Genomic DNA, 14,896 nt, shown 5'->3' with positions numbered 1-14,896 from the left:
CCACCACCACGTCTTCATCGCGCAGACCCTCATTATCAATGTAGTCGAGAATCCACAATGGTCTCTTCGCGTGATTGTATCGTTTTCCAAACCCTATCGATACCACAGACACTTCCGACAGAAGCGAACTCAACATCATCCGACACCAGCCGGGAGATTTTCGTGTCTGAATAACAAGGAAGACAACCCGTGGTCTTTCTGACTCAGATTCGGCCTTAACAAATTGCACATCATCTTTTACCAACGTTTCCGAAAGGATGAGAGAAGAATCGTTTTCCCAGTTGCTCGCAGCTATCAGCAATGCCAACACCAAAAAAAACTGCAGCAACAAAAACGCCCTTTTGAAATTTTGATTCATCAAAACAAAATAAATTACGCGACGGCGCATTAAAAAAAAAATTTAAGGTGTTACGGTGTTCTACTGAAGAGGCAAACTTGGCAAAAAGGGAATTATAAACAAATAGTGTCAATGCCTTTTAAAAATAAGATGTCCAAAAGCTAAATAAAGACAAAAAGGGAAAAAGGGAAAAAGGCAGTGACGCGACTACAGTGAAAGAAACGGCAATAAAATGAATTGCAGGCGCCCTCACGTCGACGCGCACACCACATCCGAGTGGGCCGGGAGCACAGACCGAACCGCTCGGAAACACACGCATCAAATACGCAAAACAAAGTCGCGTTGAATCGACGGGAACTCCCCGCCCAAAACAAATTTATAAAGTAGCGTTTTTCAGGGGGGATTCGCCTTCCCGACGACGGCACGGACGCCTCGCAGGAACTTCTTGCAAGTCTCCCTTCGCAGGTCCGCAAGAAAACGCGGCGGAATAAAAGAGAGCGCAACGACGCAAAAAAAAATAATCCTCCCAACCGACCAGGTGGCAGGCCGCCCTCGCGCAAGTGGACAAAACAAAACTTCACTCCGGTCTTGTCGTGGTGGTCGTCTCGCAACATTTTCTTCCTTCTCGTCGCAGTGCACATCCCCTCCCACAAATCATTTGTTCGAGCCATGTTCCTGCGGCCAAACATCGCGCTGCTGGATCCCGCAGCACAGTCCTCGGCACAGAAGTGAGGGGAGAAAGAGGGACCGCAGAAGGTGCGAGAAAATCCGAATTCGGTGGCGGTCGCTGCAGTGAAGAGTGACGTCCCACGCGGTGTCCCTTTTCTGGGTCCGGTCCTCACCGTGCCATGCTCTCAGCGTGCGGTGCGCCGGCCGCTCCGAACATCCACACGTGCTTGCGTCTCACCGTCGCTCGCAGCCCCGTTCGTTGGCTGCATCAGGGATGCCGCCATCCGGAGACGGGCATAAGGACGTTGCATCCAACAAAACCTTCAGAGGCACCCGGTGGGCCAACGACGACCGTCACTGCGGGATGCGTGGCTCTTTCGCCGCTCACCTCAAATCGCACTTCTACGCCTCCTCGAGCAGCAGCAGCAGCAGCATAAATACACAGGTCCACTAAAGGCCCTCACCAGCCATTGCAGGAAGACCACTCTGCCTCAGTGCTATGAAACCCGAATTGCATTGACGGGCCACTTCGGAAAGTCCTGTCGCATCCTCCCCCATTATGCGGAAACACATCCGTCGTGCATTTGGCCACCGCAGCCAAAATAATCCGGTCCAAATACCCTCCAAATCAAATTCCCCTTTCCTCAAGCCATTCCTTCATTCCATGCGCCCTGCTCCCATCCGCACGTGCCCACTCACACAAACCGCAAAAGAATGGTGGTGGCCGCCCAACGCTCCGGGAAAACATGCCCAGCACGCACACGCGCACAACAAATGACATACGCAAACGCAAGACAAAACGGCGGAGAGGCGCACACCGAAAGGATGCGGCACTCCACAGCAGTCATAGCCACCGCGCTGCATCACACCCGCAGGAAGAGTGACTAAGCGGTACGCGCTCCCTCTCTCCTACTTCCCTTCATGCCCACAGAGGAAGCAGCAGCCACCCGCAACCGCCAGCACACGCTACAAAAGAAGCATCAAAACCCACTGCAATGTGCATGCATGTGGTTGTGTGCGCCTGCAGACACACGAGGCAAGTAAGTAAAAACAGGGGCAGAGCATGTGAAGGGACGCACAAGCAAAAATGTACAGCAGAGGTGCATGGCAGAAATAAAGAGAAAAGGACTGCTCAAGCTCATGATATTGCACTGCAGAGAAAGCAGCGGCAATTCATAAAAAATTTATTAAAAAAAAAATTCATCTTCACCCTTCCGCTCCTCACACTTTGGAAAAAAGAAAAAACAATAAAAAAGGAAAAAAAAAAAAGAATGAAAAAAGTCGCCCTCTATTACAGCTACACACAAATAATAAAAAAGAAAAAAAGAAAAGCCACACAAAAATTTCACCTAACTATCATCTTGCTCCAGAAATTGTCTGCATATTTTGCCCGCAAAAGAAAATTAAAAAGATGGTTACGTGTGCTTCAACCGTCCGACCCTCCATGTGTCCGTACATCGTTTATATTTCATGCGGTCATCTGCGTGTTGCTGCTCCCCTCAGCCCTCTCATCGGCGCGTGAGTGCGGCCCGCAGAGCACAGTCACTCGTGTGGGGGGACTGAGAGAAGCACGCAGACATGACGGGAGTCGCGTCACTCCATCAGGAGAGTGAGCGCGGCAAAAGAAAAAGAAATGCTCACGAGGCCGACACCGAAGGGTGCGCCAGCGCAAAAAAAAAAAAAAAAACGCAAAGCAAACTAAAATCCTAAAAAAGCGGCAGGGTGTGGCTGTGTGTGTGGCGCTGCGGGTGTCTGCCAGCCCTGACCGCAAAGAAAAGCAAAACAAGAGGGAAAGAAATGTGTGCTCCGCCCCACAGGCCCTCGCCGCACGCCCACACGTCACGGCTCCCTCAGCGCGCCGTTCGTCGCGGCCCCTCCTCATGCGTGCAGCAGGCGAGGCGCACAGGGCCGTCGTCATGAGCGTGTCGGTGGGTGTGCGAGTGGAGCAGTTGGGCGGAAACACACGGCACCCCTCACAGGAAGAGGGAAGAGTAAAAAAGAAAAAAAACTTCCATAGTGTTTGCCCCAAGGCAACAAGCAAATAAAGAAAAGTGATTTTCGAAAAAAAAAGAAAAAGAAAAAAATGAAATTAACAAAATTCATTGAGTATTGCTGGGATGCCGCTCAGCTGTTGCTCCACAGAATTTCGCAACTTTGCTCTCCCCAATTCATTCAACAGAGAGCCGCAATGCCCCATAACCCCAGAAGCAGCAGCAACAACACCCGAAATACACACAAATGCACGGTGCTATCACGGTTAAGAGCCGTTGACAGCAAATCCGCAACTTCGCTGGTGTTGAAGATGTCGTTGTCCGAGTGTCGTGCCGCGCCTTTTGTTGAGGGGATCCCTTCCTCTTCAGGCGCTGTGCTTGTATTACCCGATTTGGTGTCGACCGTCTGTGGCACCTCCTTGCCGTCTTCAGAAGAAACTTCGGCTCCTTCAGTCCGAAAGACGTCGTCGGTGTTCTCCGCGGATGTCGGTTCGGCGTCACTCTTTGAAGAAGTGAGGGTGCTGTCTGAGTTCATTGTTCTCTCGGAATTTCTGTCCCCCACCTCGAGGCTGAGGCTTTGCTCCGCGCCGGTGGTTCCGGTTCCAGTGGACCGCACGTCGTTGTTTTCAGCGGAAAGCTCAATGCTTTGTTGCACTTGGTGCTCACCGTACACTGATGCAGTGGCAGTGGCCATACTCAATGACGCACCCACTGAGGACGTTGATCCGCCACTCCTGTCATTCGTTCCTCCATCCTCCTCTGGCTCTTCTGTATCATTACCTTCAGAGGATGTTTCCAACTCAGTGACCCCCGTTAATTCCGCTGGCTGTGGGTCTTGTGGCTGCACATCTGAATCCTGTTGCATCGAATCCTTCGGTTCATGCGGCGTGGCTTGCTGGACCGTTTTGCCTTCGGAAAGCTGGGCATTGTCCTCTGGAAGAGAAGCCCCTGCAATCTCCGTTGCGGTGGCGGGTTCGGAAATAGAGGATCCTCCGACAACCGTGGAAGAGGAAGCTGCAGGCACCGGATCTTCGGCGCTGTTTTCTCCCTGTTCATTAGTATCACTCTCATTCAATTCCTCATGGCTGGTGGCGCTTTCTTCACTCTTTGACTCGGAAGCAACCGAGACGTCTTTGCTGGCCACCTGTCCTTTGGGTTGTTCCTCAACACTCAGTGATGGAATATTGACTTTGCTGGCGTGGAGTTCATCCAGCTTATGATCCAACAGTCTCTCATTGTACAGCATGACGTTGGTCACTGTCACGTGGCCGTCCGTTGCACTTTGGTGCTTACTGTCCCCACCGATGTAGAAGTGTGAAATCCTGTGCGAGTTGAACAGATTCTTATCATAGCTCTTGTGGTCGATTTCCTCTTTATCCACAACGATCGTCCAATAATCATAATCCATTTGCAACAGCACCTGATAAGTCCTGTTTGGCTCCCACCCATCGACGAACTGCGAGGCAGCACTTTTCCCCGGTATGGCCAACCACTTCTTTTCGTGGGTGTACGACAGACCAAAGAGGACCGTGCTGCTGGTGTCATTCATCCTCACGCCAATCAAAGGAACGGGGCTGCTGTCTTCCTTCGGCACCTCGTGGATGGACACCGTCGCCACAAGCGCAAACTCGTTGTTTGTAAAGTAGTACGGCACAGTCTGCCCCATGTCGCCAACAGGCCACTCCGCCCATGATCCTTGGAACGTCAATCCATTGGAAACACTTCTCTTCCCATTCCTCACTTTTGCATTCACGCCGAGGTACTCGTCCCGCCACTCGGTCACAGTTGAGTTACCAGACAAGAAGCCAACAAGCCTGTTAGTGGGAACAGGACCATTGCACATACCCTTTTTGCGCACGTCAACAGTGCCACTTGAACTGGAACTGCAGCATTGCAAGGCGCTGTCCAAATCCTTCCATGTCTTCACCACTTCCTTTACCCGCTCCAGCTGCTCCGTCAGACGCACAGCAACAAGATTGTATGATCCATCGCTCTTCTTGTTCTCGTACAGTGAAATCAACTCCTTATTATTATCCTTCATCAACAGCGAGCTGGCGGCGGCGTCATCATTTTCACGGGATGCCGGCCCAACATCATGCACACGTGCATTGTCCGTCACCCAAAGATGGAGCCGACCCTTTCCATTGTCCTCCTTCGGATACACCGGCGCGGTGATGAGCATCACCTCCTTTTCCTCAATGATTGCTGTCGTGGATCCACTCTGGACGCCGTACCCTGTTCGATTGTGTGAGTTGCCCCACACGCGAGTAATTGGCTCACCATATGGATACCAATTGACTACATGCAAAATGGACCTGTAAACGTCATAGTAGCCTCCAGCACAATGAGCCATCATGAAGAGTCTTTCCTCGTCTTCGTTTTCTTTCCACTTCACCAGGGTTGGATCCCTGCAGCCGTTACCAGGCGTCTCGAGTGAAAGCTCCCATTTGTTCTTTGACGGGATAAAACTCATAGACAGCAAAACGCTCGTTCCATCCTTTTTTTTGGCCTGCATGGGAAACACAAGCGTGCCGTCACGTATCACAGCACCCGATCCTCCACCACCAATTAACTCGGTCAAGGAAAGAGATGCTCCTTTGCCTTGAGGCTCCACCACATGGGTCTCATTCCACACAAGTTTCTTGTTGTTTCCACCATCCACCGTGACAGTTCCCTTCACGAGTAAAAGGCCCCGCTCATTCTTACCTTCAACCTGCTTCTCTGTATGGCTGTATTTCCCCACCAGCATGTAGACACTGTCCTCAATTACAAGTGTCGTTGGCCGCAACAATTCTGTTGTCCAAAAATTATTCTCGGCAGTTTCCACAAGTTGCATGCGAAACAAACTTATATCCGACGTCGAAATATCCATTGGTCCATCACTTATATCCAGGTGCTTTGAGACAATCCCAGCACAGCTGCCGGCTCCATCCTTTTCCCCGCACCGCGCTTCAGCCACGGCAAATACATCATCACCCACTTTAACAAGGCCAGAAACACGGAGCGAGGTGATTTCCCTGCCCTCCTCCTTCAACTCCCTCCAATTAGCAAATGATATCGGCGTCATCTCCTTAAAAGGATCAACAGCGGCCCCTGCCTGCTCAGCGTGAGCAGCTCCGCCGGTGCCGCAGCACATCATCATCACAACGAGGAGGAGCATCGCGGAAGCAAACACACGCCGGGACATGTTGGGCCTCTGCGGCTCACTCTCTCCTCCTCCCCTCCTCCTTCCGCTGGAGCCGGTCACGCGGCGACGGTTGTGTGTGCGGGGTGCCATCACAGCAACACGTGAGAGCATGTAAGTAGGTGTGGGTGGGCGATGTGTATGTGTGCTGTTGGTCCTTTCAGTGCCTCACAATTTCACAGTAGTGTTTAGCGTTTATTTTCCTTCTTGGAGGGAAGCAACAAACAACAGCGGAAGAAAGGCTGCAAAACAACAGCACACACCGTCACCCATCCACAGTGAGTGGCACCATCCCCGCAGCCATTACTCCCCAGTACCCTCAACAACATAAATAAATGTAAAGTGTTTAAAAAGCGAGCAGCCTCCCAATGGGGGCCGCGGGCCATGGCCCTGCAAATAAGCCAAGCGACAGGGAGCCACGTGTGCAGTGAGGGACACGAGAGTTGCACTGCAACGGCACGACGGTGTGATGCCCTGTGGGGAGCATCAATGCAGAACAGCACATCGCCTGCAGGAAGGGTTGCTTCTTCCGCTGAGCAGAGAGGAAAAACAGCCTCAGCAGCCCAATGATGAGAGGTCGCCTGCACCTCCTCGCAGCACCCACACGCTCTGCAGACACAAAGATGCAGGTGACGCTCTGCTGTACGCATGACGGCCGTTGCGCCCTTCACAATAGCAACCGCATCCTGTCGCACCACACGCCGCAGTGGATGTGCACAGTCTCCGTCTCCCTCCCGCCTTTCCCTCTCCCTGAGAACTCATCGGTGGCCGTGGCACACCCACCGACATGTCAGAAAGCACTTGTGTTTCTTCCTCCCTCGCACTTCGCACAGCAGCACCGCCAAACGCATGCCACTCCTCCTTTCGCGGATTCCCCTCAGACACGCCTCCCGCCACATGCATCAACCCACAGACACGCAGTCCGTATACGTCACGCTGCTGCCCCGCATGATGGAGCCGCACACACCAACACGGCACCCCGCTACTCGGCGCAAGCAGTGTCTGGACACACAAAACAGGTTGACCCAGCGAACAACAGCCCCCTCCAAGCAGTGAGACAGGGCTCGTCAGTAACAATCAAACAACCAGCCCTTAGTCTTCTCCTTCAGCCATGCACGAGGTTCCGCCTGCCACATGCATCATCCGTGACGCCCGGGCTCTCAATCAGTAAACAAGGCAGTATGCTCCCCTCGGCTCATTGAGAAGCCCATTGACAATTCTCAGCCAGTCGTCTCCATGGGCCATCCATGAGGAGCACCACGGCAAAAATGCACAGAGGGTTGCATGCAAAACGCCAACTCATTCCGCGTCAATAAAAAGTATGGCACCATACATGGGCCTCACAAGAACGTCGGCTGGCGCTTCCCCGAGAGGCCTCCCATACACATCGCACGTGATCACAGTGAAGGAAAAGTAACGCCTCCAGTCAAACCGTCATCCCGCGGCGGAGATCAAAGCACAATCCAACAAAATACGGCAAATCATCATATATGCCACAAAGACCATCGACAGCTTACGCGGCAAATGCACAGCACGGAAGAAGAGTCATGCCCACAAACACGCAACACACAGACACAGCAAGAGAGTTGGGAAAAGCAGCACCCAATGCCATTCTTTGCGGATGCAAATGATAACAGCACCAAACAACGTGAAGCACCAGTCGGGCACCAAATGTGGGCCACAGACACCACCACCCACCCATTCACTCTTCCTCCTCCCAATGGCGCGGCCCTCCTGCACCTCCACGAACACGTCTGTCCCTCAGTTATGCGAGCCTCTGACGCAAGCACTCAAGGTGCGTTTCGGTAATCCAAAATTCAACACCTCAGAAAAACAGAGGACGTGCTCGCAGAGGCCACACGGCTCCTCAACGCAGCCTCAAGGCCTCCTCACGACTCTTCAATGCGACGGCGAGGAATACAGGTGGCTCTCGTGTCACAGAAGACGGCCAATGGGAGCGGTTTTCACAGCGCAGAAAATGCCAAGGTGTGAAGCAGAAGAGGCGGTGGGAGAAGAGCTCACAGGGGACGTCACCTGCCACGCCTGACATGCGTCGTCTCATTCGTGCAACGGAGAACCAATGACACGGTTGTTGCGGTGCCTTCCCGTGCGTGCACCTCACTCTCGCGCCAATGAACGCCTCAATGAACATCCTGTCAAGGGCAAGCAGCTGGCCGTGCAAACAATCCCGAGCCTCGTCAACGTTCCAGCAGCCGCTCCTTTGGCGAGGCGTCGCTCTCTTTCTTCATTGACTCCCGTGCGCCATCCTCGTATGAAATGAAAATGCCTTCCACGTCTGGTGTCATCAAGCACCTCCAAGTAAATTAGAAGGGATTCCCGGCCTCGAGAAAAAGCACCCAAATTGGCAGTCAACGTGAACTCAGCAACGCATGTCATCTTCCGCAGCCGCGTGCATTGCAACTCCCCTCACCGCCCACTGTTTCTTCCTTCCCTGTAGACTCAAACCGCATAGCACACTTGGATTTGCTCGAATCCTCCACAGGCTCGCGTAACCGTGTCCGCCCCGCCTGTGCGGCTCGTGACAGCATCACTTCCCCGTCCACTTCTGCGCCACCGAATAGCGTGAAATAGGGATCCAAAACACCACATCCGCAAGGCAAACACACATGCATCGCTCCAACGAGTGCCACTGTGAGAAATCACACGACAGCACACTATCTCTCGCCCTCCCATCAGCTATTGGCCATCAACAACAACAACGGCATTAAGAAGCAATGCTCGGGGCAATCCCTGAGAGCCGTCCCCACCTCGGCGAGCGACCGGCACCGGGAACCCTGCACTCCAGTGCTGTTCCGGAAAGAACTCCTGCCACCGCCAACCGTGTTTCCCTGTCGCGTTGACACACAGAGCCCTTTCGCAAAACTACGCGCTCCATTTTAGAACGTGCCTATGAGTGCGCAGGCAACAGGCGCAGGGCGCACCATCGCATTGTCCCGTCACAAAATAAAGAGAGAGCATCCGTGCCAATTTGCCGCAGTGCTCACTGATGTGCTTGAGCATTTTTTGATATTGTCTTTGCTCGTGCTCGGCACGTGTGTGTGTCGAGATAAAATGTGACATTGCGTACGACACAGTTGCCAGCTGTGATCCGATGTATGTCAAAGACAGACCTCGCGCTGCACGCATAAGAGTCACGAAAAGAAAGAAATATACTCATTCATACGAGCGCATCGTGGTAGAGTCGATTGCCTTCCTGCAGAAAGCAAGTGGCCACCCTTACGTTCCTCTCATAAACATGTTTGGGAAAATGAATGGCCGATTCGCTCTCCGCAGCGCAGAGTTTAGCGCCTTGCTGCATGTGCACGTCCGTCACATTGTGTGGTATGAAAGTGTCCTCCGCAAAGACGCGGGCAGTCGCCTCACAACAACGGCAGCAGCAGCCGACAGACAGTCGTCGTTTCAACCCATTCATGACTGCAACATGGAGAAGAAAGAAGTTTACCGCAGTGTGTGCAACGCTCCTCAGATTATTGGTGAAATCACACTGCTGCAGAAAACAGCAATGATGCGGCAGAAATACGCAGATGAGAGATCACCTTCTCTCCCTATGCGTGCAAAGGACGAAATCGCTGGATAAGGATTGAAGTGCCAATCAAAAGCGCATTTTTTGGCGCCAGTATGATCTAGTGCACCCCCGCAGTGTCTACACCTTTGGCCAGTCAAGGCTGTGACCCTCCTCAGCACAACGCAGGTTCCACTCACTTGTCCGACGTCGGAAAGCCAAGCCCGGGCGGCTTGACTGCTCCTACAGAGCCCGCGCCCAATGTCTTGTGGGTGTCGCGGTGGTTTTGTCTCAGCCTCCGGCCAAAGCTTCAAAGCCGCGCTACATTGACTCCTCGCGTATCGTCACAATTCCGCGTGAAGTGGGCACACCTGGGCGGGTAATTGTGCGGTGCAGCCGCAGCCACCGCGAAATTGGCAGCGCACAGCCCTGCATCCACAGTGATGCGCTGCAGTAATGCTTGACGGGAGTCTCTTGAGCCGTCTGACCATTGGGCAAACAAACAATGCAGACCAAAACGGCAAGCCAAGGCGCCGGCGATATTTTCACTGCTGACTCGGAGGCCGAAATATGTAAAAAGAGACACCGTTTCCTCAAAAAAAAAAAAAAAAAAAAGACGGAAAATGCAGCACGCACACGACAGTGAGAATTAGAGCGGGGCAACAGCGCACCTTCCCCCCTCCCCAGCAGATCACAATATACCGCGCATTTACATACCAGAAAAAAAACAAAAATAAACTCTTTGTTGTAAAAAATACCACTAGTGAAACATATACGGTTGATCCACTACGTTCACTTTTGGTGCAAAAAAAAAAAAAAAGGGATGCTGCAAGGAAACACAGTTCTTGTCTTCATAGCTCTGCGCAGCTGTTGGTATTACATAAACCCTATCCTTCATACAATAAATCCACTTATTCCCACATAACTGAAAAAATATTTTGCTTTCAACACATTGTATTATGAGGGTGCGGCTCTACATAAACAAGAACTCTTTTGAGGACGCCCCGTGTTTTCCTCCTCAAAAGCTCGACAGTATCGCAAAACGCCAAAAAAAAAAAAAAAAGAAAGGTAAACATATATTCTGAACGTGCAGGCACACAGCTACGGCGTGCTTAGTATCTCAACCACTCATAAATATATATGAACTTATATAATGCATCTCTTCAGCCATATCAGTCAAAAATAAACAAGGACAAGCAGGTGCAGCACCAGAGCACACACATACACGAGATTCCTTCCACCAGCAGACAGTGACGATGCATCGTCGTTGTCGTCTCCGTCGCTGTCGTCTCCGTCGTTTTCGTCTCCGTCGTCGCTGCTGTCCTTGTCTTCTTCCACGCCATCAAGATCCTGGCTCAAGAACAAGGTCCTGATCTCCTCGGCATTCAGCTGACGGTTGTAAAGAAAAACGTTTTTCGTCGTCACATGGCTTTCCGTAGGCATATTACTGCTGTTATAACTGCCAATGTAGAAGTGGGAAATGTCAGGCGTGCCCTCGTCTGGCACAACGGTCTGTCCTGAACCCGCTAGGGGTTCTCCATCAATGTACACGGAGCCCATTTTATTCGCCATCGTAAGAACCACGTGGTACTTCTTGTTCACCTCCCACGATCCCGTCGGCGTCGCCGGTGTTGATCCGTATATTGGCTGCCATTGGTGTTTCTCGTCGTACGAGAGCCCCAGGAGCTTTTCGCCGCCAGAAGAGTCCAGGCTCGCACCCAGCAGAGGAGTCGCGTCCCTCGGAACCTCGTGAATCGTCACCGACGCCACCAGCGTAAACTCGTAGTTTGCAAAGTGATACCGTTGATTCTGCCCCTGCTGGCTCACCGGCCAAAGCGCTCCTCCGCCAACCCCCGCAAACTTAAAGCCGTTCGGAACCTTCTCCGCATTTGCCGTGCTTGCGTTGACGCAGCGGTACGCATCCTCCCATACGTTTTGGGTGGCATTGTCGGACAAAAAACCAGCAAGACCAACCGTAGTGACAGCGGGACCACAAACACGCTCTGACGACGAAGTGGCGGGATCAGCAGGGGTGCAAATTCTGGACAGGTGGCTGTCCCAATTCTTCCAGGACTGCAGCACTGATTTAATGATCCGTAGCTCGCCAACCAGGCGCGCAAAAACAAGGCTGTACACCTCGTTACTGTTGATCTCATGCAAACAGTACAGCTTATCATCCTTGTACAGGACGGAGCTGTAGGCGGCATTTTCATCACCAATGGATACTTGCCCAACGTTATAAATGCGCTGGTTATCCGTCAGCCAGAGGTTCAGTCGGTCGCGCAGCCACCTTCCTTTAAAATTCAGCGGGTGTGTGAAGAGCATCACACGCATTCCTTCGATGGTCACGGCAGTGAAGCTGCTCTGACTGCCGGGCTGGTCCGATTTTGGTGAGGGGCCCCACACACGCGAGAGCGTGCCGACAGCCTCCACCCACGGTCTCTCCATGTCACCGGAATTGTACACCAGACGGCGCGCCCGGTCAACTCGGGTGTTTACGATGAATTTATTTTTCCACTCAAGAACCACAGGTTCGGAGCAGCCAAAATCGCTCCTACCCTCTGAGAAATTCCACGTCTTGCCATCATCTTCCGAGTAGAAGATCTTGGAAAAAATTTGTTTTTTCATGTTCGCAACCTGCACAGGGTACACAAGATTCCCGTTGGACGCCAAAGTGGCAACACCTGCACCGCCAAGAAATTGTTTTGTGTGTATTCCTTCCATTTCTGCCGGAAAAAATTCCTTCAGTGACACAGGGCTCCCCCATGTGATATTCGCAGTTGTCTTGCCGTCCACAGTACACTTCTTAACCTCACCAACGGCAAGCAGAATATCCCAGTCGCTTCCATCAGGCTGCCAAGTCCAGTAGCTTCTAGAAATATTGTAGCTTCCGACAAGGACGTAAAGCTTGTTGCCCTTCACAATCACTGTGGGATCCACCACACGAGAAACAGACGATGCACGACTGTTCTTGATGGCAATTTGGGTCTCCCACGTCTCCCCATCGTCCACGCTGTACTTCACCACCGTATCAATGAGGGAGTTGTCATTGGATGTGTCGTAGCGAGCGTCCGCGATGGCAACCATCACCCCGTCCACATTAACAAGGGCGGGGAGGCGGAACGAGTTGACAACCCGCTCGGTGACTTTGCCGTTCTCCTCAAACGGCACCGTCGAATTCTTACGCTTAAACAGTTCAATTCGACTCGATCCGGGTGCCAGGGCATGAGCAGGCACATTGGGGCAAAAATTGAAAAGAAAAAACAAAACAAGCACGTAAAGGAGCAATCGGGGCATTCTTTTCACCTTGACGCTTGAATTTTGACTCTTGGTTGATATTTCCGTGTGAAGGTAACGCCTGTTTAATTACGTTGAATATTTGCCTGTGCTGCTGGCTGAATCCTGAGCTTGTCTATATAAATAGAACGGAAACAAGAAGGGGGCAATAGAAAGGCAGTGGCCTCGCCATACCCTCGATGTTTATCCCAAGTATATATTCCGATAACCTCTCTCAAGACACGGTGTAATCTGTTAGAATTGTAGATATTATTCCTTAGAAAGCGGAATGCTTTAGCTTCCTCTAGCCACAAGACTCCGTCACGAGGTCGGAATGAAAGAGGATGGATGGCAAAAATAAAAATAAAAATTATTACAAATCTTCTAGACGCTGTTGGTTCCTTGAATCCCTCAATCTTAGCCAAACAGAAATAAATAGAAAAAATGACGTACAGCGATAGACTATTTTTATCAAGATAAATATGTTAAATTAGATAGCCCGCCTGCCCCGTGAACACTCTCTTCACAAGCTCCTAGTGAGCAGTGGTCAAGAAAATTTTTAAAGATCCTGGAAAAAACTTTAGCATGTGACAAGCTTTTTCTCCTATATAAAAGCCGTTGCGCCTCTCTAGCGTGCAAAACGCCATCCTGATATTCATGGGAATGGTTTGTCAGCATCATTTAAATACACCACAGTATCATTCACATATATATTGTGTCCAAAAATGAAATTGTTACGTCAAAAAGTAATTTATAGCAGAACATGGCGGTAAATTCGACTTCCATTAATTCATTTAAAGTTTATTGTGAGAAAAAACATTTCATTTTTATCCGTTGACAACTTACAGTAAATTCAAACAGTATTAAAAGAATCGAAAAATAGGCATAGCAAACATGGCACGCCAAATCAGATACTCGTTTCTTATTATTCAATGCTGCAAAATACGTGATGTACTCAACAATGCATTTGGCATCTCACGTCTTCCAGTGTCATGAACAGAATAATAAAAAATAAAAATAGACTACTGAGAGAAAAAAAAACTTCTGGTATTTAATCAAATTAGCCCATTCTATTGCTCAATTATGAATCCTTCTATTCCTCGCCGCCATACAGAATTCCCCCAATGAGTATATAAAATGCTTATAATACGCGGAACCAATCGCGTTTTATGTATTTCTTTGTACGTGTGTGTGTGTGTGTGTGTGTGTGTGTGAATTTATATTATTCTGTATAGATGGTACCTTATTAGTTAAAAACAGTATTATCGAGAATAATCTTCTGGGCAGCTAACCGAATCCTAAAATAATCCATAGAAACCAAATAAGATGGATAAAAGGAGGTAGGGCAGCGGCATTTAATTGCCTCAATGTCTTCTAATTAAATATATATTCTTTTCAACGCTCACGTGGCCTCTTGTCCTCAGTTGGGATTTGAATATTGTTACTTACGAAGTGGCAGACTTTGGGGTCCTCCAACCACAAGACCCCGCCGCGTGGTGGGTATCAAAAGGGGGTGGGTGGGGTGGCAAAATGAAAATTAAATATTATCTGGCCTCTATCGGTTCCCTGCTTCAATAAAGTTGTGTTCTTCCAAAAATTTACACAAAAAAAAATGTTACAAGAAACGCCACGAACAGCAATGGGAATTGGCGGGACAAGCCGCACCACACCAGCAAGATCGGCTACAGGACAGAAGCCGCATTTTCCCACGCTCATCTTCCACACCCGTCCCCCAAGCATATACCGCAGCCCGCTCCACAATAACATCCGGGCTGGCCGCCCTTCCGCCCCCGCCTCCAGTCTCGCCGGAGCGGGGCGCGAAGACAAGCCCAAAACGCAAACGCCCCGGCAGGGCCGCACGGGGAAAACACGCCAAACGCGATGAGAGCGCCCGCCGCGACGAGCCCCGAATGTGG

At 50.9% G+C, this 14,896-nt stretch overlaps 3 protein-coding genes across 3 annotated transcripts, besides 10 other annotated features; all 3 read right to left on the bottom strand.

The window, feature by feature from the left end:
* Tc00.1047053506975.97 (hypothetical protein, conserved) lies at positions 1 to 388 on the bottom strand (the record flags this gene model as incomplete). The annotated part of the gene is made up of 1 exon (XM_808530.1): positions 1 to 388. A coding segment is annotated over one exon (388 nt), but the record flags the coding sequence as incomplete, so codon positions are not given.
* Positions 1 to 10,150: a sequence feature (areas not merged during assembly with more than two copies in the genome that could not be assigned to a particular haplotype).
* Positions 2,182 to 2,207: a sequence feature (AT_rich).
* Positions 2,239 to 2,286: a sequence feature (T-rich).
* Positions 3,179 to 6,295, bottom strand: Tc00.1047053506975.90 (trans-sialidase, putative; the record flags this gene model as incomplete). Its single annotated transcript, XM_808523.1, has 1 exon — positions 3,179 to 6,295. The coding sequence occupies one exon, from the start codon at positions 6,293 to 6,295 to the stop codon at positions 3,179 to 3,181; it is 3,117 nt and encodes a 1,038-aa protein (XP_813616.1).
* Positions 10,151 to 14,896: part of a sequence feature (heterozygous, non-Esmeraldo-like haplotype) that runs on past the window's edge.
* Positions 10,300 to 10,319: a microsatellite.
* Positions 10,881 to 13,001, bottom strand: Tc00.1047053506975.80 (trans-sialidase, putative; the record flags this gene model as incomplete). The annotated part of the gene is made up of 1 exon (XM_808522.1): positions 10,881 to 13,001. The coding sequence occupies one exon, from the start codon at positions 12,999 to 13,001 to the stop codon at positions 10,881 to 10,883; it is 2,121 nt and encodes a 706-aa protein (XP_813615.1).
* Positions 10,964 to 11,048: a microsatellite.
* Positions 13,232 to 13,515: a mobile genetic element.
* Positions 13,334 to 13,356: a sequence feature (AT_rich).
* Positions 14,161 to 14,194: a microsatellite.
* Positions 14,251 to 14,609: a mobile genetic element.

This window comes from Trypanosoma cruzi, genomic scaffold, assembly GCF_000209065.1.
Source record: "Trypanosoma cruzi strain CL Brener 1047053516803 genomic scaffold, whole genome shotgun sequence".
In the NCBI taxonomy this organism is placed as follows: domain Eukaryota; phylum Euglenozoa; class Kinetoplastea; order Trypanosomatida; family Trypanosomatidae; genus Trypanosoma; species Trypanosoma cruzi.
The sequence above is the reverse complement of the archived record's forward strand: the minus strand, read 5'-3'. Positions and strand labels throughout refer to the sequence as shown.